This window comes from Astatotilapia calliptera, chromosome 3, assembly GCF_964374335.1.
Source record: "Astatotilapia calliptera chromosome 3, fAstCal68.1, whole genome shotgun sequence".
In the NCBI taxonomy this organism is placed as follows: domain Eukaryota; kingdom Metazoa; phylum Chordata; class Actinopteri; order Cichliformes; family Cichlidae; genus Astatotilapia; species Astatotilapia calliptera.
This window is the reverse complement of record NC_137424.1, coordinates 33565487-33592231: the sequence shown is the minus strand read 5'-3', so window position 1 is coordinate 33592231 and position 26745 is coordinate 33565487. Positions and strand designations below refer to the sequence as shown.

Here is a 26745-nt window from a genome sequence, read left to right as displayed (position 1 = left end):
TTTGACAGTGTTATATGTTTAAAAGTAACCCAGTCAGTTTTGAAGATTAACAATGGCTAACACTAAGCAGTGCTGGTTTTCTAACACTGGAATATTTCTAACATTTTGAGTTATTTTCCAGTGGACCCATATAGACACTCTCTAGTGTTAATTTAACACTGGAGATTTTGCTGTGTATAAATATAGATGGAACATGATGCTTATGAATGTACATCATGGACAAATAACGCCAGTATTATGGCTTTCATAATAAAGATGTCTGTGCTATTGACACGCAGATGTGGTTAGCCCAATTCAATGCAAAAATATGAATGCTGCAAATTACCATAAAAAATAAATGAATAAATAAATGATGAAAACATTCACAACAACAAGAATAATAATAATAATAATAATAATAATAATAATATCATTTATATGATAAACATCAGCATAAACTTTCTGGTGAGGGCATACTTGTATTTCACAAGAATGTGAGCAGGTTATTAATCTGTCATCTTATTGCTGAAGAATAGAAACAATAACAGTAGTAGGTAAATGTCTTTATTGTGTGGCAGTTTGCAGTTTACATAAACATTGTTTCCACTTCTATATTTAAGTAATGGCAGAAAAATAAGTAACTTCTGGAAATGTATTCTTAAAAGTTGTCATCAGCACATATGAGTCTGCGCACAATGGTAGCTGATAGTGAAATGTTGTTTTTTTTTTTTTATATCAGACAGTAAAGAAGAATGACAGCTCTAAAAAAAGTTAAACTGAAGTTAAGAGAAGCTGTACTATATGAAATAGAAACTAACCACAGATATAAAAGATGCATTATTAGAGAAAAATTAAATGACTGACTTGAAATTTACAATTCAGCTTGCTTTTCCTCGAGCACTTCAATAATTCTTTTCAGTTGTCCCAGTTTCTTTTCACTTTCCTCTATTTTCTCACCCAACTCCTCATTCTCCCTGTCAGTGTTAGCCTTACTTTCCTTGACGGAATTCTTAATGTTCTCCATAAATGTATCAACTCGAGGAAAACCATCAGGTAAAACTTTTGCAGATTTCTTCACCAGTGCGATCAACGGGTCCATAAGGCTCAAGTATTCACTCAACAGTTCAGAACCGAAGTTCACTCCTTCCTCACGCTCAGCCTGATGGGATAAAATGTAACAGTTTCATATTACAGGAATGCAGTTTACTATGTTGTAACGTTATACTGGTCACATATATCCACAAGTTTCTCATAGCGGTTCTCTGAACATGTACTGACCTTCAGTCTGTCCATTTGTTGTTTTATGTTCTGATAGTTTTCTTTGAGTTGTTTCTGAAAATCCAGCATATACAGTTATTAAAAGAATTTAAATTACACCAGCAACTTTGTTTGTGGTGACTCGCAAAATTACTGAAGCTTAAGAAAAAACAATTTACCAGCTGGTCCTTGTCTATCAGTGCACTTGAAAGGCAAACCAGAGACAGCAGGGTGAAGATGAGGAACAATCCTTTGGTGGTGCTGCAAACAGTCACTGATGCCATTGCTGTTCTTAGCAACTCTGTCTCTAAGTCAAAGTTGTGCAGCGTTAAAATTTGAATGGAAGGTTTACAAACTGCAGCTGACTGTCTTCATTATCCAGTGGAGTTATCATTCAAAAAAGTGCAACTTTAAGGATTCACAAAGAATCACAACTGAAAAATTCAAATTACAAATCAATCTGAAACATTTTAATTTCTATATTAAAAAATGTGAAGTCTGTATAAACCATGTTACAGTGATTTACTTACCTGTGATGTTAAAAGAAGCTGATGAATGAAGGAATGAAAATACGGCACATCACAAAGTTCTTTTATACATGCTTGTGGTTACACCTCCCATTTTGCGCAACTGTTTGTGTGTGTGCCACTGTCAGTGTAAAAAGTGGTATAATGGGTATTACACATCCTGTGTGTTGCATTCTTTCATTTCATGAGAAACTTTACTTATTGCTTGTTTTGTTTTTTTCAGGAAAATGAAACTACATTTACAGGAAAACAAGATTCACAAAGGTGAGGATTTATGGCCTTGGCAACTGCCATTGTGTGAGTGCTTGTTTCTTTTGCTCTCCTCCACTCGTTGCCATCTGGTGTGAGTGTGGCTGTGAATGACAGGTGTAGCAGCCCTTGGCATCAAGAACAATAGAAGAGTCTCTAACGGGTGCAGCCATTTATTTCCTCACCAAACACGGCTCATTCTCTGGACATCGTTGAGCACCGTGAAAACTATAAAATAAGAAAAAATTGATACCTGTACAGTCCCCTTGAACCTTAGCAATAAGCAATATCAACAAATGCGCTTAAACTAAATCAGGTAAATTTAAAGAAAAAAATTAAGTAATTCTGAGATTTACAGTCATTGCTTAAATAAAGCAAAAAAAAAGGCTGCTTAATCGGCATCAAGGTGTTTCACAGTTCAGTAAAAGTATAACATCAGATCACATTGCATCACATACCTCAGTCCACTTGCCAAGGGTGCAAACTCCCGTGAACATGTAAACATTCGTCCTGTTTCTCATGGGGCGCTGCTAGCTTGAGCGACACACGTCTAAGTTATAAAGGGTTCAGAAAGTGTGCTTCTTAAACTAAAAAGGAAAAAATATTCCCATGTACCTAGGGAACCTGTTCTGCCGTCATCCATTGGGGGCACACTGCACAGTTTGCCTGCCACCCGGGGGTAAGCAGAACTATTTCTTTACTTAGATGCTATTTTTGGTGGGACAATCTGGAGAAAGATGTGAGGAACTATCTCACGGCCTATTCCATCTGCGCCCGGAGAAAGAGTAGCACATCTCGAGCTGCCACGTTGCTGAAACCGTCTACCCACATTCAAGTAAGACTGTCATCTTCTTGGTTATAGACAGATCCCCGAAGGCTGCCCGCTTCATTGCTCTCAATAAACTTCCCACTGCTTCTGAAACTGCTAAAATCTTAGTAAACCATGTTTTCAGACTCCACAGAATCCGTACAGAAATAGTTTCTGACAGGGGGCCTCAATTGGTCCCCCAAGCCTGGAAGGTTTTTTCCTGTTCTTCCTTAGGAACCAAAGTCTGCCTGAGCTGTGGATTCAACTTCCAAACCAATGGGCACACAGAGAGGCTTAGACAAGAGCTTGAGGCCGCCCTGCAGCCCCAACCTATAACCCTTCCACTTGGCCTACTCAGTTGCCCTGGATTGGTTGCTGACAACTTTTTAACCTCTTTGGCTACAGTTCAGTCTCCGTTAAAAGCTTCTGTGGATTATGAACCATCTTTGTTCTCTTCTACAGAGTTAGATCTCACAGTGCGTTCTGTACAACTCCAATGTCAGCAGGTTTGTACATCCTTGCACCGCTTATGATAGAATATAAATTGCACTAAATGTGGACGTACATGGTGACGAAGGCCAACTGACATTAAATTTGCCAGTGCACCCACATGCAGGCATTGCTGCACAACTAGAGCATATTTAAGAATTATATCTTTTTAAAGTAATCACATTTTATATTAAATATAACAGAACACTGACCTTTGGTATTGAATCTAAAGAAGACATTTCTCCTGAAAATTAAGGTAGGACAGAAATCACTGGTGATATGATTTAAACAAATAAAAATGAAATCACATTTGTTAGAGCGAGCTACTATAAGTTCACAAAAACAAAAGCGAGGAAAACAGGGCTATTTACACACACACACACACACACACACACACACACACACACACACACACACACACACACACACACACACACACACACACACACACACAGATAGGAAGAGGGGAAATGGATATAAATGCAGACAATCACAAGGGGAAGACAAAAGTCAACCGAAGACACAAAAGATGACCATCAAAATAAAGACAGGGGAAAATCCAATGTATAACTACTAACCATGAACACAAGAAACTCACACTGAACAGGAAAACATGACTTTGGCTAGTGTTAAAATTAAAACCTTGACAAACCCACTGTGCATATAAAAGAAAATAACAAAAGACAGATTTAAGGAATGTGAAGCATTTTATTAAGAATTCAAGGTAAATAACGGCATTGCATGCGCTAAACTTTGTGGAAATGAAGTTCGCGTTTTCCTGTAAAACAAAAGTGAATATTACCACTTCTAGAGAACATAGGCACACAGACACACCCACAGACAAGCCAAGTCACGCACAGGTAAGCTGTGTCATGGGGAAGGGGGGAGGGGACACTAGAAGCATATAAAGCATTTTGTGGTGTGAGCCCTTTGTATTATCATTCATCAGTTCCCCTGTAGCAGGTGGAAAAACCCCAGCAACACTGTACTATAAGAGGATATTGCAGGTAGATTTTTATACAACATTTCCATTCAAATTAAAACATTTCACTTTAAAGATTTAAGAAGGAAATTTATAAATGTACTTTATGCTTTGTTTGTTTTTTTTCCCAGAACAGTGATGGCAGCTGTGAACTTATCCAGAAGCAAAGGAGTGAGTGGTGTCACAACCATCAGGGGTTTATTCATCATTTTCACCCTGTTGGTTCTGGTCAACCTTTCAAGTTCACTGATAAAGAAGGACCAACTGGTAAAATGATTGTGATATATTTATATCTATATTTTTTGATCTGCCAGTTGTAGTTTTATTTTGTTACACTGTTTGCCTTCACATGTTTCACATGGCTGCTTGTGGACATTCTCTATCTGGATTTGCAGGAAGAACTGAAAGAAAACATTCAGAAGTTACAACAAGCAGCAGTGACAAGGAAGGTGAGTCTGTCTCTGTCCATGTTGTGCTCATGAATGAGTAATGTGGAATGTCTATAACTGCTAATATAAATATTTATAAATCTATTAAACAACCAAAGCCCCCCCCCCCCCCCCCCCCAAAAAAAAATGAATATAAAAGTATTTTTACACATTTGTCTCGTTTCATTTTCTCCTCCAGGATAATCTCAAGTTAGACAGATTCTATATTCCACTATTCTATGATGATTTTATGCACTTAATGGACATTTTGTCTGAAACTCTAAATACAACAATGGGAGATTTTCCACCAGTGTTGGATTTAATGAATGACCTGAAAACATTCCTGAAAGCCACCAAGAAGTACATAGACAAATACCTTGAGACGACAGCTGGAGAAATCAAGGACTATGAAGAGAAACTAAATGTTGTGATGGAGCGGCTAACACGCCTAGAGAAACATAAAGATGAATTGTAACACATTAGTCTACATCCGTCTCTTATATTGTGTGTATTCTGTTTGTAAATCTTCTCCTTTGTACCGTGCAGTTTCAGTTTCAGTTTTTGCCTTGAGAGTGGCCTTGATATTTTAAATTGCTGAATAAAGCTAACTGTAAACTTGTGTTTGACCTGAAAAAATAACTTGTCAAGTTTTTTTTTTATCATTATCTTCATTATAAAAAAATTGTAATGCAAGTACAAACCAATGATGATGGGGAGTTTGTGTGTGAAGTAGTTGATAGTTATTATTGATTTATATAAAATACTTTAATGTGAATAAAAATTGTTAATAAAACTGTTATCCTTTGCTTTTAGTTTTGCCTTTTTTCCCAGAAGGAAGTACGGCATCTGTGGCTGATTGGTGTCCATTGTTTACTGACTCACCAAATTTAAATTCTATAACCCACAAAGGAGAGAATATCAATCAGCTGTTTAGCTGCTTTTGACTAACTCGTTAATATACTCTATGTTTTATATATCCTTTCCTTCATTGCCATTCTGAAATAAAAGGGCCAGTCTATGTTTTCTAGTTATACTTCAATGAGGTGATGAGGATAATGAACTATCTGGTCAAGTTCTCTTTAATGCTACCGGACTAAAAGCACAGGAATATTGTAGACTAAATCTATGATTTTTATGAAAACATCAACCACCAAAGATGTACATTTCTTTGTCAAGTACAATTAGTAAAATGAACTATTTTAAAGGATATCTGAAGAATCATTGTCTGTGAATAAAGACATTAAAGTTGTAATAAATACCTATTTTTACAAACTGTGAAATTCACAAGAAAAGACGACAGCTGTGGCTGACTGCTGAAATTGGCAGTGTGCAAACCTACAACACATGCAATCATTATCAAATGATAACATGTGAGAAACACAGAAACAAATAGATGCAAAAACTTCTACTTCTTATACTTTTGTTTTCAGTGTTTGCATCACATTATGAACACTAGTATCTCCATAGATAGTTACCAGGTTATAAATATATTACTTCATGCTAATGTTGCAATATATGTAGTGTCTATTTTAGTGTTAAGATATACTATTGATCATATGATAAAGATTATTTGAATATTAAATGAATAACTGAAAACTGGAATTATTGGAAAAGTGGAATATGAACTGGTCTCATTTTTAACAAAAGTGATGCTGGCTCTAACACTGGATTACATTTGCTTTCTGTTCATTTGTATAGTCTTTTACAATGTGTAAAAAAACATTTCTTTGTCTTTATAAGCAGTCCATGTGTTAAGCAAACCCAGTCTCAGGGCAGTTTGTAAAATAATCCCAGGAAAACCATCTAGATTTTCCTGTTCATGTACACAAACGGTACAGTGAGTAACATGCCTAAACTCCTCCCTTTTCTGCCACATGCTTCTGTCGTGGCTGCTGTTAATATATGGAATATTCTTCAATTGTTTAACAGTCTGATGGGACTTAATTTCCATAAAGTGGATCATATTACATCTGTGAAATGAAAGAGAAAGCACAGCTCACTTAAAGTATTTGTAGTGTTTGAATCCCTTGTGTTTTCAGTCTACACCTGTACCGTGCAGCCGCTCTTTCTCCTTTCAGGCAGGTAAGATCAGCAAAACTGCATCATAAGATGGTTTATAGTTAATACGTTTTATACAATATATTAATAACATAAAACAGGAAACATAGATTTAATTCTTCATTCATCATTTCATTTATTTCCTGTCATTTTCTCTCCAGAAGTTTTTATTTCACCAGTGATGGCAGCAGCAGGCGTCTCCAAAAGCAGAGGACTGACTGGTGTCAGAAACACCAAAGCTGTAATCATCTTCTTGCTGCTGTCCCTGGTTTATGAGGCAAATTCACAGACAACTGAGGAATATTTGAATGTAAAATTAAAGTCACTATAAGTTACTATACCTTTTTTCCTTCACTTACAGTTGTTAATATGTAGTTCTTAGGCAAATGATGCATCCTGTTTTTTCAAATTTCAGAAAATCAAGGCCACCTTAGGAGAACTGGATGAAAAACTACAGTTTCTTCAGTCTATCCAGGAACTAATAAAGACATCATCATTTTCAGAGGATTTTCCACCACTGATGGATTTCACAAATAACTTGATTCACTTCATTGAGAAATCCAAGATGCTGTTAGAAAGAAAGGAAAACGAATTTGAAAGAAATGAAGGACAACCTAAAACTCAACGGAATGAACTTTAAACGTTTCTGTCTAACTTCTTTAAAATAAATACATTTTAAGCAGAGCATTTAGCTATGCTTTAGACTTTAGCATCATTGTTTTTTGTTGTTGGATGGGACATGTATTTGTTTTGCTTTTACCATTACTGAATTGTGATTTGTTTTCTTTGCTGAAACTCTGCAACATCATGTTTTGTCAACTTACGTTGTTTTTTAAACACAGAGGTGCCGTCTGCAATACTGGCATGACATGTTGACAGTAAAAGACAAATATCATTCCCATGTTTTGCAAACAGATTTTGCATTTTTGTCTTTGTATTGGATTCTAGTGATGTCTTCTTATGTGTATTAGTTATACAAGTGTCTGTATTGGTAATGTACCATCCATGAACCAATAAATTCCTGCATACAAAGATGTTTGCTTCAAGTGGTGATATAATTTGATAAAGGTCTTCAATGTACATCAAACCACAATATTAACCTGTTTGGACCAGATATCATTTGACCAGGGAACAGAACAAATTATTAGTATAGACATCTATATTAGACAAATATGACTGATATTTGTTCATCATTGTTTTATTTTGCGAGCTGGAGATGCTGCTCCAGCGAGCCAGAAAACCCCTGCCCCTCTCCTCCCTGTGTGGCAAGCAGCAGGCGCACTTCGCAAACAGAGGGCGCCTTTACTCCCCGCACATGGGCAATAGAAAACCGATCAATGACCATGCAATCCCCCAAATGCGCTGGCATGATTCAATTCAATTCAATTCAATTTTATTTATATAGCGCCAAATTACAACAAAAGTCAGCTCAAGGCGCTTCATAGATACAGAGAAAAACTCAACAATCATATGACCCTCTATGAGCAAGCACTTTGGCGACAGTGGGAAGGAAAAACTCCCTTTTAACAGGAAGAAACTTCTGGCAGAACCAGGCTCAGGGAGGGGCGGGACCATCTGCTGTGACCGCTTGGGATGAGAGAAGGAAGACAGGATAAAGACATGCTGTGGAAGAGAGACAGAGGTTAATAACAGATATGATTCAATGCAGAGAGGTCTATTAACACATAGTGAGTGAGAAAGGTGACTGGAAAAGAAAAACTCAATGCATCATGGGAATCCCCGGCAGCCTACGTGTATTGCAGCATAACTAAGGGAGGATCCAGGGTCACCTGGTCCAGCCCTAACTATATGCTTTAGCAAAAAGGAAAGTTTTAAGCCTAATCTTGAAAGTAGAGATAGTGTCTGTCTCCTGAATCCAAACTGGAAGCTGGTTCCACAGAAGAGGGGCCTGAAAACTGAAGGCTCTCCCTCCCATTCTACTTTTAAATACTCTAGGAACAACAAGTAGGCCTGCAGAGCAAGAGCAAAGTGCTCTAATAGGGTGATATGGTACTACAAGGTCATTAAGATAAGATGGGGCCTGATTATTTCAGACCTTGTATGTGAGGAACAGGATTTTGAATTCAATTGCGCAAATGGAAGAACACAGTCTTACATATTTGTTTAATATGTGCGTTGAAGGACATGTCCTGGTCAAAAATGACTCCAAGGTTCCTCACAGCGTTATTGGAGGCCAAGGTAATGCCATCCAGAGTAAGAATCTGGTTAGATACCATATTTCTAAGCTTTTCAGGGCCGAGTACAATAACCTCAGTTTTATCTGAATTAAGAAGCAGAAAGTTAGCGGCCATCCAGGCCTTTATGTCTTTAAGACATTCCTGCAGTTTAACTAATTGGTGTGTGTTACCTGGCTTCATGGACAGATAGAGCTGGGTGTCATCTTGATAGCAGTGAAAATGTATGCTGTCTTGTGATGATACTGCCTAAGGGAAGCATGTATAACGTAAACAGAATTGGTCCTAGCACTGAACCCTGTGGAACTCCATAATTAACCTCAGTGTGTGAAGAGGACTCTCCATTTACATGCACAAATTGGAGTCTATTAGATAGATATGATACAAACCACTGCAGTGCAGTACCTGTAATACCTACAGCATGTTCTAATCGCTCTAATAGGATATTATGGTCAACAGTATCGAATGCTGCGCTAAGGTCTAGCAGGACAAGCACAGAGATGAGTCCACTGTCAGAGGCCACAAGAAGATCATTTGTAACCTTCACTAAAGCTGTTTCTGTGCTGTGATGAGCTCTGAAACCTGACTGAAACTCTTCAAAGAAGCCATTCCTCTGCAGATGGTCTGTTAGCTGTTTGACAACTACTCTTTCAAGGAGTTTTGATATGAAAGGAAGGTTGGAGATTGGCCTATAATTAGCTAAGACTGCTGGGTCTAGAGATGCTTTTTGAGTAAAGGTTTAACTACAGCTAGCTTGAAGGCCTGTGGTACATAGCCAATTATTAGAGATAGGTTGATCATATTTAAGATCGAAGAATTAATTAATGGCAGGATTTCTTTGAGCAGTTTTGTAGGAATGGGGTCTAAAAGACACGTTGATGGTTTGGAGGAAGTAATTATTGAAGTTAACTCGGAAAGATCAATTGGAGAAAAAGAGTCTAACTTAACATCAATGGTACTAAGAGTAGCTGTAGATAATATTACATCTGTGGGATGATTATTGGTCATTTTTTTCTCTAATGATAAAAGTTTTATTTGTGAAGAAGTTCATGAAGTCATTACTAGTTAACGTTAAAGGGATGGTTGGCTCAAAAGAGCTCTGACTTTTTGTCAGCCTGGCTACAGTGCTGAAGAGAAACCTGGGGTTGTTCTTATGATGTCAGGGCAGCATGGGTGGCAGCAACTTTTTTTTGACGATGCCATGATGCCGCCCCCACCACGATGCCGCCCTGGGCAACCGCCCATGTCGCGATGTCAACCTAAAAGCTCACTGGTAGAGTATCAAGTAGAAAAACGTGTCTTTACAATATGTTATTTCATAACAATAACTGATGGGCTTCTATTCCTATAAACAGGACTAGACAAACACTACTTTCATGAAAACAAAAGTGAAAGGGCTGCTCACATTCATAAGATGCAAATGAGTTAAGAGGCACTGTATATAAAGCATCTGTGGCATGTTATCTCATTATAGTTTCATTCTCCACCTGTATGGTACAGCAGCTCTTCTTACGTTCGCACAGCAGGTAAGAGGAGTCATCATGCACAAAAATATGATTTATTTTGATTAATATTTACAGAATAAGTTTAAATCAATGTGGAAAAGCATGTTGACTCTCTCTCTCTCTCTCTCTCTCTCTCTCTCTCTCTCTCTCTCTATATATATATATATATATATATATATATATATATATATATATATATATATATATATATATATATATATATATATATATTCAGTTACTTATTAACTCCAAATGTCTATGACATCTCAACTTTTTTAAGCAGGGAGTTTGTTCCAGTTCTAAGAGCGATGGCAGCAGCAGCCTTTTCCAATACCAGGGGACCAGCTTTAGCCAACAAAGGCTTATTACTCATCTTCTCTCTGCTGTGTCTTGTTTCAGTCGCAAGTTCCCTCTATACCCAAGACCAGGTGATGAATTAATTTTTGCTGAATTCCCATTTATGATTCAACAATTACACACTTATTTGTATATATACAGTCTAAGTCAGGGGTCAGCAACCTTTAACACCCAAAGATCCATTTCCACGCAAAAGAAAACAGTGGGAGCCGCAAATACTTTTTGACATCTAAAATGAAGATAACACTGTATATATTGTTTTTTACCTTTATGCTTTGTGTGAACAACTAAGGCGTGTTGCTTATGAAATCCATGAAGTGCTACAGAGAAAATGACATTTTATTTACGTAATTAACACATTTTGAACTCTTAAAGAAATATAACAAAAGGAAAGACACCCAGCTGGACTAAAATGATCCATGTAGCAAACAAAAACTGTTGTGAGCCGCCACCCTTATATCGCCTTTGGGCTTTTGGAGCCTTGACCTGACTTTTAAAAAATAATTGGAAAAAAAAAACACTATGCTGCTAAAAAATGGAAAATAGATATTTGCAAAATTATGCCTAAATATGTATTTTACCTGGTTAATGTGTGTGGCGGGGCGTGGTCTGCAGCGCCGCTGCAGGGGAGGCGGACGCACCTGAGCGGCACCCGCAATCACACCTTGCCACCTTAAAAGTCTGTGCTCTCTTTGCTCTTGTGTTGTCGGGCTGTGAGCTGAAAAGCTACAGCTGGCTGTATGCGTACAGCAATCGTGTGTGAAAAGTGGTCAATAAAGAGATGCTGAAAAGCAGCAGGTTTGTCGTGATATGTTTACAATGGAATTTCTGCTCCTCAACCTCCGCACACAGCGTCTGCAAATCAGGGCTGTACGAGGTCACTTTCATCTTTACGGAGGACTGTAAGCTGTCATCTGTGAGGTGTGGGCGGTGTTTGTTTTTAACATAGTTCACGGTGAAGAATAGTTGCTGACATAATGTGGATCCAAAGATCCATAATTAGCCTTCCTGGGGTTGAAAGTCTCGATAAATGCACGACGTTTCGGCGGGTACACCGGCTTCCGCGAGTGTGACGCTTATTTTGAGCGATGAAAAATAATAAAATCTAATTTTATTTTTATATTTTAATATCACAATAATCTTCCAATTTAGAACTACAAGTTAAAAAAAAGAACTAAATACAATTAACATACACTTCAGCTAAATACTTCTAATTTATTTTCCCAAACCACCCGGAGCCGCAGTATAAGGACAAAAGAGCCGCAGGTTGCCGACCCCTGGTCTAAGTCATCACAAGCTCATTAGCTGCTGAATTTTTTTCTTTATTTGCAATGGGTCACACAGATGATGCTTGAGCAGGTGAAGAAAGCAATAAAAGAAGCAGAGAGATGGAAGGTGGGTCAGTCAGTCTCTAAGTTTTAAAATCTGCTGTGTGTAGGCAGAAATGAAGAGTTTAAAAAATACCTTAACAAATCCATTTTACTTTACACCATCTACAGTGATTGATTGCATTACGTACAATGTAGAATAATATGGTAAATTTAAATGTTCTTATTTTTTTTCTGTTAGGCAGAAGACAAATATAGAAAGGAAACAATCACAAAACTATTTGATCTTTCAAGTTCACTGACCCACAAGGATCAAATGGTAAATTAATATTTAATAACCTTTGTTCATTAGTTTGACATAAATAATCTCTTCCTGTAAGAATGCTCTTCTTTTGCTGTCGTTTTCATTGTGTTCTTCAGCAGCCGTCACACTCACCATGCTCTGTTTTTTTCTGGATAATATTCAGGAACTATTCCAGGAAACCCTAAGCAGCGCTGTAAAACAAGAGGAAACGCTGAAGGTGGGTCTGTCAGTCTCAAAGTTACTCACATGTTGACTGAGAAAGTCTTTAATTCATAAAACTAATAACTCAAAACCTACAGTAACATCAGCATACCTTCAGGCATCTGATACACTGCAAATGGACAACAAATGGAATGAAATGTTATATCATTTGTGCTAAAATGTTTATTTTTCTCATTCAGGGAGGGGACGAGTTCAAAATGGCAGCAACAGTATTGGATGAATTTTTCGAGAAATACATTCATCAGTCAGAACTGAATATGTTAGCTCATTATCCACCAGTGAAGGAAGTAATTAAGGTTGGTTTGCACTTTATGAAGAACTTCCGAACTTACATGGACAAGAAGATGACTTTGCTACAAGAATAGAGAACAGGAAAGAAACTGGGTGTGATGGGCAGCTTCATAAAACTGTAGAAGAAACAACAAATTGAACTGCTTACATTTCTGTCTCTATGTCTGTTCTAGTTTGCGCATATTTAGTTTTTATGAAAACCATTTTTTGTTGTTTCTAAATCATAAAAACATACATTACATTCAAGTTATACATATGTGACTTCTTTATATTAATTTGGCACAAAGTTGTAGTAAACTGGGGAGTTCTTTTGTTTTACTGATCTTGGCCAGTGATTCTTTTATTTAGACATTATACGTTTCTATGCATTCTAAATAAATGTGCTATGTAAAGAATTTTTCTTGTGCTTCCTTTGTCAAACCCTAAAGTAAAAACGAAAAAAAATCAGAGATGATATATGTAGAAACTGTATCATAATCCCCTATTTACTTATAACAAAGATGATGACAGGGTTTTTTGCTTCCTATGTTTTGATCATAAGTCCTTCAGGTCAAGCATAAATGATGGAATCATTAATCCATTTTTAGATATTTGTTTATATGTCCAAAGTATTTAGATAATCAAATATTTCTTCATTTTATTTTTATCTATATATTTACTCACTTTCCTGCTATTTTACCTCTGTCCAGCCCAACAGTGGGCAATGGGTGTTATTAGTGGAAATCAGCTAATAGATATCGGCCTGTAGTGGCCTTTTACTACTGCTAGTTTGTTCTGAAGGTTGTTATGACTCATTCAGATTGAGGATCACTAAGAAGAGCATGGAAAGACTCCAGAATCTACTCTCACTGGTTTCCCCAGCAGAATTTGCTTTCCCTGCGGTGGGTTCATGCACTGGGCAGGGAGAGCAGATCCAGTTGACTCCATTACAATCGACAAGAGTCTGGTCACCAGTCTGTTGCAGGGCTAACACATGTACACAGACAACTGTTCGCACTCTCTCCCTGCAACAAAACATTACCTGTCCTTTTATTAACTGCAAATATTAGCTTCTTCATGACTAATTCATTTGCTAGTTAATTAAGTTACGAGTAAAATGATTATTCGCAGATTCACAGTAAATATCCTGATTAGCTTCAATGCATCTATAATAAATATGTAATTTAAGTTTGTTGTTGTTTAACACAGATTTCAGAGGAGCATTGTTGCTTCATCCTTAATAGTTTAAAGAAGAACTGAATTAGAAATCAAAGGTCCTTAAAAGTTTTTTCTGCTCCCAGACCCTCGAAGACAAATTTCACCCATGAGAGCTGACAGGATACGATTTTTAAAAAAAGTGACATTATTAGAAACAAAGGTGAGCAACAATACTTAATATGTGCTTTTAACATAACTGTCATTTACATAGTGGTCTTGTATTTGTTAAACATTTTCCAGGATGGTATCTGGCAGTTTCTTCCACAGAAGAATCCAGAGAAGTTTCATTCATCACTGTGGGACTGGTTTCACCTAAAAAGCTCATTTCATTCATTCCCCATACGTTCGTTTATGGAAATGTTTCAGAGAGACTGATTTCTCTACCAGAGGGTGAACCAGTGTGTTTCCATAGATTACCTCTTTATGAATGTACTTCTTAACCCTTTCACACATAGCAGTCACTACAGTAGACAGCTATTCAAAGGCTGTTTTCTTGTATTTGTGTCAGTGTTGATGGTATATGTCAAGAGATGTATTCTTAAACACTTTTTCAGTTGAGAATCAGAGAGGAGAAACACAGTTTTACTTGTATACAAGGGCAGCACAGAGCACTCGCACTGAGAGTGAGGGCTCTGAGACTCGCAGCTCTGTGACTGACTCTGTGACTGCCCTGGTCTTTATTTATACATCAGTGGGTGTTTGTTCCTTACATTGGAATGTGGATGTGTATATGTATTTGTGTGTGTGTGTGTGTGTGTGTGTGTGTGTGTGTGTGTGTGTGTGTGTGTGTGTGTGTGTGTGTGTGTGTGTGTGCCAAAGTGTGACCCCATAAACGACTTCCCTAAACCTGCTGGTCTGGAAAATCCAACAGTTCATCTAAATGTATAAAAGGCACTTAGACTAAAACTGACACAACTACGTTTATCCTACCGTAAAACAATAAAAGAAGGTACGACCTTTCCCATGCTCCTAGGATATGGGGGTGAATGCCAGAACACCCTGGAATGTTACAGACCTCCTAGGATGAGACATTCTTTCAATATACCACCAACTATATACTTCTAAACACAAATGATTACATGCAGTATCCTACCACAAGTAAACTTATATTATTAAAAGATTATACTGACTACTAAGTACAATTTTCTATTGACAGTATACTTGCACATAAACCACTACATTGGACACTGATGTGTCACTCCATACCCTGCCACCCACTGGTCAGCCAGTGTTGTCCACCTAAGTGGACATGTAAAAAACTCTTTGAAAAGTACATGTTAAAAAAAAGTTCAAAAATCTTGTTTTCATGCCTAAAGATGAATAAAAATACTTAAGAAAAAAAAATTTGATTGAGGTTGTCATAATTCATATGTGAAAGGGTTAAAGGAAGACAAGTGTTTGTCCTCTGTTGTTCCTAAGGTACAGTGAATGATATTAAGGGGAAGAGGTCAACACTGGGGGGAGGGGGGGGGACACAAGAAGCAGAAGTGCTTTCAAGAAGCAGCCACAGTGAGGACACAGCCACCTTACACTGAGGTCAGAGCTCAGAATTTTAAAAAGCATCTGAAACAGCTCAGGTTGGAAAGAAGCCTTTTATTCTAGCTGTTGTTAGGGCTCAAACCCTGGTGCAACCCTGAATTGGATAAGAGGAAGAGGATGGATGAATGGTATTCCAATTATGTAATCTGATAATTTACAAACTGAAATTATCTAATCAGAATGTAAGTAAGGATTATACAAATGAGAAAGCAGACAGAGGTGTGACATAAATATAAATGTATTATCTGACATACGAGGACAGCTACAAGTAGTCTGAAAAACAGTTTGCAGGTCTGTCAGCATGAGACATTCTCACATAGAAGACATTGTTAGTCTCTAATTCATTTGACCATAATTGGGTCATAATTAGACCAGCATTTCTCAGATATTATGCTGTACTGTACAATCTTACTGACACAGGATTGAAGCTGCATGATGCAAATAAAATGACTAAATCCTCCTTTTTATGGTTTATCGGTTTCAAACCAGCAGAAAAAGAATTCAGAAGAAGTCGCAGAAGAAATATATGAGGCCGTGTAGTGAAATGTTTTTTTTTTCTTGTTATCATAAGACATTTGGAGTGATGGCTTCTACAACTTTGGTTGTGCATAAACTAAAGCTTACAGTCTAAGAAGTCAGAGTGTTGATATTAATGAGAGACATAAGGAAAAGATTAAAACAGCAACTGCATTTGTAGTGACTCTCAAAATTTCTGAAGGTTAAGAAAAAAAAATCACTTTACCAGTTGGTTCTCATCTATGTTGAATGTACCAGTTGGTCCTTGTCTACCAGGGCACTTGAAAGACAAACCAGACACAGCAGGGTGAACATGAGGAACAGGCCTTTGGTGGTGCTGGAAACAGTCACTGCTGCCATCGCTGTTCTGTCTCTAAGAAGAAAATGTACATTGTAAAGCATGAAGAGTTGAATGGGAAATGTACAAACTCCAGCTGAACATCTTTAAATTCCAGCGGAGTTATTTCAAAAAACAAAAAGAAAAAAGAAAAAAAGAGTATAAAATCAATGCATTACATTGCATCACAAAGGAAATAATTAAAATAGAACTGAATCTAAAATGTCACATCACAATGTCCTTTTACACACATACTTATTTTTCCACCTCCCCTTTTGCTCAGCTTAACGCTGCTGTGTGTTTGTTTCCTGGTTTCCTGGTGTGCAGAAACAGTCACACTTACCTGAGCTTATTGTTGTAACTCAGCTTTCACTTTTGTTTCACAGATATTTCCCTGATCCTGCCAATATTGAAACTAAATGATTTGTGTCATATGCTTACCTTGATATATATATAGCTGGTTATCTTCTGTGTAGCGATGAAAATGTATGCAGTGTTTTCTTACAGTACTGCCTAAGGGAAACAAGTTTAATGTGAACAGAATTGTTCCCAGCACAGAATTCTTTGAAACTCAATGACTAACTTTTGTACATGAAGCAGACTCCCAACTTACATTTACAAACTGAAATTTGTCAGATAGATATGATTCAAACCAGTGCAGTGCATTTCCTTAAACTGGGAACAGTGTCTTCCAGTGTCTGTGGTAAAATAGTGCTCAGATCTTTTGTGTGTGTTTTTGGGTGGGTTGTTTGCAGGTGTGTTGCACTGTGTTTGTATGTGTGTAGATGCAGTAAAACTTTCATCTTAGCTTAACTTTGAAGCTCAGGCTTTCATATTTGTTTTACAAATAACTTCATTTGCCTGTTTGTCTTTACAGGAACATGCACAGTGTCGCTGTGAGACAGATGCAAATGCCTTAATGACAACATGAGGAGAAAAAAAGTGAAGCACTGCAGAGTGCACTAAATTCTAAATGCAATCTTTAAATATATTTTAAAACTGAACAATTTTGTTTATCTTTACATCATTTGTAAATGGGTCAGGTAAATTTTAGTTAATCCACTTTTGTGGCTGACTGCTGGGGATATGGCAAAAAAAGTTGTATATTTTGAGATAGATATTCTGACAACAAACAGTAGCAGTAGCAGGTTAATGTTTTTATTATGTGTCAGGTCATACAAACATTTTTTCCACCGCAGAAATTAAGTAATGGTTGAAAAAAAAATCGAAATTCTGTAAATGTATTCCTTGAACATTATCTTTAACACATAAAATCCTCTGGGCAATGATAGCTAACAGTAAAATCCTAGTTTATGTAAAATTGTAAAGAAGGGGGACACTTCAAAAAAGTTAAACCAAACTTAAACAAGTACTATATGATAAGGGAACTAAACAGATGCAACATTAGAGAAAAAGGAAATCACTGAGACGGAAGTTACAATTCAGCTTGCAGTTCCTCAAGGAATTCAATAAATTCATTCTGTTTTTGTAGTTTCTTTACATTTTCTTCTATTTCCCCTCCCAACTGCTCTTTCACCCTATCAATGTAAGCCTCAATTTTCTTCAACATCTCTGTATTGAAGTCCGTTAGTTGTTTGATCTCAGTCACTTGTTGTTTGAACTCAGTCTGATGGGAGAACATTTAATTAATTTCATAACATTCCACAAATTCAGTTTACTCTTGCCACATTATATTTTGTCATACATGTACTCGAGTCACTTATTACAGCTCCTAATGCACCAGTATTCTTAGACAATGTTTGACAGGTATGTGAGAAACATGTACCGACCTTCAGTTTTTCTAGCTGCTCGTGTGATTTCTGATAGTTTTCTTTGAATTTTTCCTGAAATTCCAAAGTAAACATTGTTTATGTTTTTTCTTTGTTTGTTTGTTTTGGTAACGGTATGAACAGTGAAAGGTGGTGGATTGGCCAGATACTGGCCAAAATGCTGGGTGAAAAACCCAGGCAATGACAAACAAGGTTTTGTAAGGAAGAGCTTTTATGGCCGTGGCAACACTCAGTCTTTTGTTTCCCTCCTCTTTTACTTCAGACCTGTCTCTTTCTTCCCAATTCTACTGTCCGTTGAGAATGTGTGTGTGAATCACAGTGGTCACAGTATTTTTTAGGTCTTCTGAGTGCGTGACATTCCAACTCAATCAACCAGTTACTGACAGGACAGGTTTCTGGCATCTCTGCTTGATTACACAACTCTCTTTTTTTGTGGGTTTGCGTGCATGCGTTATTTTCATAGTTTTCTGTGAAGTGAAAGTATTTTATTTATCAGTGAGTGTCACCGTGACATTATGAGGGGCAAAGAACTGCATAAAGTTATGCAGAAGAAAAACATTGTAGGTCATGAATAATATTTAGGACATTGCCAAAAGAGAAAAAAATGCCTTTTATACTGCAGTTGATGCAGGGAGTTTTAAAATTTCTTATTCTGTATATTAAATAAAACTGCATGTATGTGTGTGTGTGTGTGTGTGTGTGTGTGTGAGTGATGTGTTGCAAAGTTAATTATTTGGTGAAACCCTGATATGTTCATCTGGTTCCCTTGTCAGGGCTTACTAAGACACTTAATGGAAATAAGTCATCAGCAACATGTAGATACATGGCACCTTAAGAAAAATTACCCCACTGCTTCACTCACATGTTCAGCTCAAAATATGAAACAGATTCCCTGACCAGTTTGCTATTCATTCTTTCACTTTGGATATTCCCTCAGGCTAACAGGGAATGCAGTAACTCATTTGGTTTTGTTACAGTTTTTTCTGAATGCTTAAACCCTAACTGTGATTCTTATAGCACAATTTCTGAAACTATTAATACTTATAGCAAAACCATTCTGTTAGGGGTGAACAGTTATCAAACACTCAGGTGAAGAAATGACACTCAGACAGTTCAACAGTTAACGTGCACGGGTGAGAGCTCAGAGAGAGTCACAACCCTACACTTGTCTTGCATCTTTATTTATACACTTCAGTAAAGTGATGTCACATGGCAAAGGAAAGATAAAACAGGAACTTAGCTACACGCTCTTCACTCGTGGGGAGAGAACATGTAGTTGCTGGAACTTAATCTAACAACAACAGCTTGTTTTCACAACTCATTGTGGTGTTGTGATGTGATTGTTCAGAGAGTTCATGATAGAAAGACATTTGCATAAGCAGAAATATTAAACACAATCTAACAATAACAGCTTGTCTTCATGACTCATTGTGGTGTTGTGATGTGACTGTTCAGAGAGTTCATGATAGAAAGACATTTGCATAAGCAGAAATATCAAACACTTATCAGTATATCACTCAGTTGCATTTCATGACAATAAAACTTAAAAATCCCTTAACACATTCACTGAGTTTGCAAAACTAAAAGCACAAACACTGCTTTGAACTTAGTTTACCATTTTGTAACACACACTTTGCAAACCTGTAGCTACAATCCACTGCACAGCACTCTTTTGCCTAACTGTAAACACAAAAGGAAAAGATTAAAACAGCAACTGCATTTGTAGTGACTCTCAAAATTTCTGAAGGTTAAGAAAAAAAAAATCACTTTACCAGTTGGTTCTCATCTATGTTGAATGTACCAGTTGGTCCTTGTCTACCAGGGCACTTGAAAGACAAACCAGACACAGCAGGGTGAACATGAGGAACAGGCCTTTGGTGGTACTGGAAACAGTCACTGCTGCCATCGCTGTTCTGTCTCTAAGAAGAAAATGTACATTGTAAAGCATGAAGAGTTGAATGGGAAATGTACAAACTCCAGCTGAACATCTTTAAATTCCAGCGGAGTTATTTCAAAAAACAAAAAGAAAAAAGAAAAAAAGAGTATAAAATCAATGCATTACATTGCATCACAAAGGAAATAATTAAAATAGAACTGAATCTAAAATGTCACATCACAATGTCCTTTTACACACATACTTATTTTTCCACCTCCCCTTTTGCTCAGCTTAACGCTGCTGTGTGTTTGTTTCCTGGTTTCCTGGTGTGCAGAAACAGTCACACTTACCTGAGCTTATTGTTGTAACTCAGCTTTCACTTTTGTTTCACAGATATTTCCCTGATCCTGCCAATATTGAAACTAAATGATTTGTGTCATATGCTTACCTTGATATATATATAGCTGGTTATCTTCTGTGTAGCGATGAAAATGTATGCAGTGTTTTCTTACAGTACTGCCTAAGGGAAACAAGTTTAATGTGAACAGAATTGTTCCCAGCACAGAATTCTTTGAAACTCAATGACTAACTTTTGTACATGAAGCAGACTCCCAACTTACATTTACAAACTGAAATTTGTCAGATAGATATGATTCAAACCAGTGCAGTGCATTTCCTTAAACTGGGAACAGTGTCTTCCAGTGTCTGTGGTAAAATAGTGCTCAGATCTTTTGTGTGTGTTTTTGGGTGGGTTGTTTGCAGGTGTGTTGCACTGTGTTTGTATGTGTGTAGATGCAGTAAAACTTTCATCTTAGCTTAACTTTGAAGCTCAGGCTTTCATATTTGTTTTACAAATAACTTCATTTGCCTGTTTGTCTTTACAGGAACATGCACAGTGTCGCTGTGAGACAGATGCAAATGCCTTAATGACAACATGAGGAGAAAAAAAGTGAAGCACTGCAGAGTGCACTAAATTCTAAATGCAATCTTTAAATATATTTTAAAACTGAACAATTTTGTTTATCTTTACATCATTTGTAAATGGTTCAGGTAAATTTTAGTTAATCCACTTTTGTGGCTGACTGCTGGGGATATGGCAAAAAAAGTTGTATATTTTGAGATAGATATTCTGACAACAAACAGTAGCAGTAGCAGGTTAATGTTTTTATTATGTGTCAGGTCATACAAACATTTTTTCCACCGCAGAAATTAAGTAATGGTTGAAAAAAAATCGAAATTCTGTAAATGTATTCCCTGAACATTATCTTTAACACATAAAATCCTCTGGGCAATGATAGCTAACAGTAAAATCCTAGTTTATGTAAAATTGTAAAGAAGGGGGACACTTCAAAAAAGTTAAACCAAACTTAAACAAGTACTATATGATAAGGGAACTAAACAGATGCAACATTAGAGAAAAAGGAAATCACTGAGACGGAAGTTACAATTCAGCTTGCAGTTCCTCAAGGAATTCAATAAATTCATTCTGTTTTTGTAGTTTCTTTACATTTTCTTCTATTTCCCCTCCCAACTGCTCTTTCACCCTATCAATGTAAGCCTCAATTTTCTTCAACATCTCTGTATTGAAGTCCGTTAGTTGTTTGATCTCAGTCACTTGTTGTTTGAACTCAGTCTGATGGGAGAACATTTAATTAATTTCATAACATTCCACAAATTCAGTTTACTCTTGCCACATTATATTTTGTCATACATGTACTCGAGTCACTTATTACAGCTCCTAATGCACCAGTATTCTTAGACAATGTTTGACAGGTATGTGAGAAACATGTACCGACCTTCAGTTTTTCTAGCTGCTCGTGTGATTTCTGATAGTTTTCTTTGAATTTTTCCTGAAATTCCAAAGTAAACATTGTTTATGTTTTTTCTTTGTTTGTTTGTTTTGGTAACGGTATGAACAGTGAAAGGTGGTGGATTGGCCAGATACTGGCCAAAATGCTGGGTGAAAAACCCAGGCAATGACAAACAAGGTTTTGTAAGGAAGAGCTTTTATGGCCGTGGCAACACTCAGTCTTTTGTTTCCCTCCTCTTTTACTTCAGACCTGTCTCTTTCTTCCCAATTCTACTGTCCGTTGAGAATGTGTGTGTGAATCACAGTGGTCACAGTATTTTTTAGGTCTTCTGAGTGCGTGACATTCCAACTCAATCAACCAGTTACTGACAGGACAGGTTTCTGGCATCTCTGCTTGATTACACAACTCTCTTTTTTTGTGGGTTTGCGTGCATGCGTTATTTTCATAGTTTTCTGTGAAGTGAAAGTATTTTATTTATCAGTGAGTGTCACCGTGACATTATGAGGGGCAAAGAACTGCATAAAGTTATGCAGAAGAAAAACATTGTAGGTCATGAATAATATTTAGGACATTGCCAAAAGAGAAAAAAATGCCTTTTATACTGCAGTTGATGCAGGGAGTTTTAAAATTTCTTATTCTGTATATTAAATAAAACTGCATGTATGTGTGTGTGTGTGTGTGTGTGTGAGTGATGTGTTGCAAAGTTAATTATTTGGTGAAACCCTGATATGTTCATCTGGTTCCCTTGTCAGGGCTTACTAAGACACTTAATGGAAATAAGTCATCAGCAACATGTAGATACATGGCACCTTAAGAAAAATTACCCCACTGCTTCACTCACATGTTCAGCTCAAAATATGAAACAGATTCCCTGACCAATTATCAGTTTGCTATTCATTCTTTCACTTTGGATATTCCCTCAGGCTAACAGGGAATGCAGTAACTCATTTGGTTTTGTTACAGTTTTTTCTGAATGCTTAAACCCTAACTGTGATTCTTATAGCACAATTTCTGAAACTATTAATACTTATAGCAAAACCATTCTGTTAGGGGTGAACAGTTATCAAACACTCAGGTGAAGAAATGACACTCAGACAGTTCAACAGTTAACGTGCACGGGTGAGAGCTCAGAGAGAGTCACAACCCTACACTTGTCTTGCATCTTTATTTATACACTTCAGTAAAGTGATGTCACATGGCAAAGGAAAGATAAAACAGGAACTTAGCTACACGCTCTTCACTCGTGGGGAGAGAACATGTAGTTGCTGGAACTTAATCTAACAACAACAGCTTGTTTTCACAACTCATTGTGGTGTTGTGATGTGATTGTTCAGAGAGTTCATGATAGAAAGACATTTGCATAAGCAGAAATATTAAACACAATCTAACAATAACAGCTTGTCTTCATGACTCATTGTGGTGTTGTGATGTGACTGTTCAGAGAGTTCATGATAGAAAGACATTTGCATAAGCAGAAATATTAAACACAATCTAACAATAACAGCTTGTTTTCACAACTCATTGTGGTGTTGTGATGTGATTGTTCAGAGAGTTCATGATAGAAAGACATTTGCATAAGCAGAAATATTAAACACAATCTAACAATAACAGCTTGTCTTCATGACTCATTGTGGTGTTGTGATGTGACTGTTCAGAGAGTTCATGATAGAAAGACATTTGCATAAGCAGAAATATCAAACACTTATCAGTATATCACTCAGTTGCATTTCATGACAATAAAACTTAAAAATCCCTTAACACATTCACTGAGTTTGCAAAACTAAAAGCACAAACACTGCTTTGAACTTAGTTTACCATTTTGTAACACACACTTTGCAAACCTGTAGCTACAATCCACTGCACAGCACTCTTTTGCCTAACTGTAAACACAAAAGGAAAAGATTAAAACAGCAACTGCATTTGTAGTGACTCTCAAAATTTCTGAAGGTTAAGAAAAAAAAAATCACTTTACCAGTTGGTTCTCATCTATGTTGAATGTACCAGTTGGTCCTTGTCTACCAGGGCACTTGAAAGACAAACCAGACACAGCAGGGTGAACATGAGGAACAGGCCTTTGGTGGTACTGGAAACAGTCACTGCTGCCATCGCTGTTCTGTCTCTAAGAAGAAAATGTACATTGTAAAGCATGAAGAGTTGAATGGGAAATGTACAAACTCCAGCTGAACATCTTTAAATTCCAGCGGAGTTATTTCAAAAAAAAAAGAAAAAAGAAAAAAGAGTATAAAATCAATGCGTTACATTGCATCACAAAGGAAATAATTAAAATAGAACTGAATCTAAAATGTCACATCACAATGTCCTTTTACACACATACTTATTTTTCCACCTCCCCTTTTGCTCAGCTTAACGCTGCACATTTTTTGTAACTATTGGCTAATTTTGCAAAACTCTACACACAAATAAAAAAACCTGTCACCCAATTATCAAAACATTTTAGTTCTCTTGCAAAAGCGAACACAGCTAGATTAACCCCTCACACCTTTGTAAAAATGGTGTTTTCGTATCAAACAGTACACACAAGCCATCATCTACTAAGCACACAATGCTCCAACTGCACACTGATGGTATGAATACAAAACACATCTGCCAGTTGCTTTCTCTGTGTACAGATGTCAATTTGAGGTCACACCTTTGTCATAGTGTCATGTAAACATACAAGGATCCAAACGTCAAGTATTGGTGTTCATTCACACTCATCAAAACCAAGACAAAGTCAGAACACAAAATAGGAATTCCACAAATAAAAGGAAAAAAAAAGACAATCAGCCTACATCATGTCGTCTTTCTGGGTCCGGCCACAAAATTTCGTCCACATCGCATGCGACATCCTTCAGTCCAAGGCACCGGGGAAAATATCTCCTTGCATGCCGTATCCAGGCCTGACATGATGCCTGGTCAATATCTCCACATGCCTCCTCCATTGCCTGTAAAAGGGCTACCTGTTGATGAGGATGACGGTCATACACTTTCCAGCACCAGGCAGGGAAGAACTCCTCAATGGGATTCAAGAATGGAGAGTATGGAGGGAGGTTGAGTGCCATGAAGGATGGATGGTCTGTAAACCAGTTGTGAGCATGTCATGCAAGGTGTCCAGGAATGCAATAATGTGTACAGTGTTGTATGGGCCTATGGTTGCATGATGGTGAACAACACCATTTTGGCTTATAGCTGCACACATGGTTATGTTACCACCACGTTGTCCTGGGACATTGATGATGGCACGGTGTCCAATAATGTTCCTGCCACGTCTCCTGGTTTTACTGAGGTTAAAACCGGCCTCATCTACAAAAAGTAGCCCATGTCCCATTGCATCTGCTTCTAGTTCCATCACTCTCTGGACAAGACAAAACAAATGCAACACATCAGGCCCATGCACAGCACTACAGTATGCACTTCCAAATTCAGAACCAATGACACTAGCTTACCTGCACATAGTCATATCGCAGTTGCTTTACACGTTCTGTGTTCCTCTCGAAAGGAACTCTGTAAATTTGCTTCATTCTTATTCTGTGGCGCGCAAGTACACGACTTAGTGCAGAAATGCTTGCACTGTGTATATTTTGAAAGATGGTGTCATCATCCATTATGCGCTGCTGTATTTCACGCAGTCTTATTGCATTATTGGCAATCACCATGTTCACTATATGGGTCTCCTGCTCTGGAGTGAACATTCTGCCTCTGCCCCCAACATCTGGACGTCTAGCAATTCTGTAAAGTAACAATTTCAGTATTTTTGCATGTATGGTACTGTTGTGTTTCTCATTAGAGTATGGCAGTGCTACAAAGTACTTACCGATTCTCATTTCGGAATGTCCTAATGATGCTTGCCACAGTGTAGCGGCTCAGTTTAGGCTGAACACGTTGGCCAGCTTCCCTCAGGGTCATCCCATGGTTGATGACATGGTCCACTATTGTAGCTCTGGTGTCATCAGTTATTCTGTTTCGTACTCTTCTTACCCTTCCTCTTTCCCCTCCTCGTCCTCTTCTTGCTCCTCCACGTCCTCTTCCTCCGACTTCTTCACCTCCACATCCTCTTGCTCGGCCTCCTCTGATTCTCACTCTTCTCGCTCTTACTGCTCCTTCCATTGTACTCCACATAGACAGCTTACTTGTGGCCTGTTAATAGTGCTTAGGCTGATTGCAAAGTGGACTACTTATCTAAAACAGTTTTGACATGTGAAAGTGTGCCAGACAGTTGGCAAATTAGTGTTAATGATAGCCACACATGTGTATACTTTTGCTAGGAGTGTGTTGGAAATTTGGTAATTGAGTGTTGTGCAGTGAATTGTGCCTACAGTTTTGCAAAGTGTGTGTTACAAAATTGCAAACTGAGTGTTAGGTATTTTGATACCATAGTAGCATTTACAGGATATTGTTTTATACAGGAAAACTGTTACTCAATAAGGCCCAACTACTAGTTGTTTTTCTCTTTCTCTGTGACCCAAGAATTAATGTGTAGGACTCACAAGCTGGTACCCCAAGGTCGAAAACACCACAGAGATGAGACCACTTCCTTACTCCCATCCTCCCTTTTTCTTTATCTCCTGGAAAAGGCTCGTTAAAGGCTAGGTGGTTTGTTTCAGAATTCACTAATGAAAGAACTCTGTATTTTATGTCTAGGAGTGTATTTTGCTGGGATGATCATAAATTATAGCTGAACTGATAAACTACACACAGGA

General features: G+C 37.4%; 3 protein-coding genes and 1 long non-coding RNA gene across 6 annotated transcripts; 3 read left to right on the top strand and 1 right to left on the bottom strand.

Moving 5' to 3' along the window:
- Nucleotides 1-527: 527 nt before the first annotated feature.
- LOC145426273 (uncharacterized) lies at nucleotides 528-2906 on the bottom strand. The gene is made up of 4 exons (XM_080299901.1): nucleotides 1767-2906; nucleotides 1416-1543; nucleotides 1258-1311; nucleotides 528-1138 (listed from the first exon to the last, which is right to left on the bottom strand). The coding sequence occupies exons 2-4, from the start codon at nucleotides 1518-1520 to the stop codon at nucleotides 851-853; spliced, it is 447 nt and encodes a 148-aa protein (XP_080156027.1). The 5' UTR covers nucleotides 1521-1543; nucleotides 1767-2906; the 3' UTR covers nucleotides 528-850.
- Nucleotides 2907-4235: 1329 nt separating this feature from the next.
- LOC145426072 (uncharacterized) lies at nucleotides 4236-5524 on the top strand. Its single transcript, XM_080299623.1, has 4 exons — nucleotides 4236-4316; nucleotides 4423-4558; nucleotides 4687-4740; nucleotides 4919-5524. Exons 2-4 carry the CDS (start codon nucleotides 4430-4432, stop codon nucleotides 5192-5194), a joined length of 459 nt encoding a protein of 152 aa, XP_080155749.1. The 5' UTR covers nucleotides 4236-4316; nucleotides 4423-4429; the 3' UTR covers nucleotides 5195-5524.
- Nucleotides 5525-6935: 1411 nt separating this feature from the next.
- Nucleotides 6936-7811, top strand: LOC145426071 (uncharacterized). Its single transcript, XR_013906836.1, has 2 exons — nucleotides 6936-7087; nucleotides 7193-7811. It is a non-coding gene; the product is annotated as an uncharacterized LOC145426071 (long non-coding RNA).
- A 2617-nt stretch (nucleotides 7812-10428) lies between these two features.
- Nucleotides 10429-13374, top strand: LOC145426271 (uncharacterized). Of its 3 annotated transcripts, none has more exons than XM_080299898.1 (6): nucleotides 10429-10498; nucleotides 10758-10905; nucleotides 12179-12229; nucleotides 12404-12481; nucleotides 12630-12683; nucleotides 12868-13374. In XM_080299898.1, exons 1-6 carry the CDS (start codon nucleotides 10464-10466, stop codon nucleotides 13051-13053), a joined length of 552 nt encoding a protein of 183 aa, XP_080156024.1. In that variant the 5' UTR covers nucleotides 10429-10463; the 3' UTR covers nucleotides 13054-13374. The 3 variants fall into 3 exon arrangements, with proteins under 3 accessions (XP_080156024.1, XP_080156026.1, XP_080156025.1); XM_080299899.1 differs by having other exon boundaries at nucleotides 10439-10498; nucleotides 10761-10905; XM_080299900.1 differs by lacking the exon at nucleotides 12179-12229.
- The last annotated feature ends 13371 nt before the right edge of the window (nucleotides 13375-26745 follow it).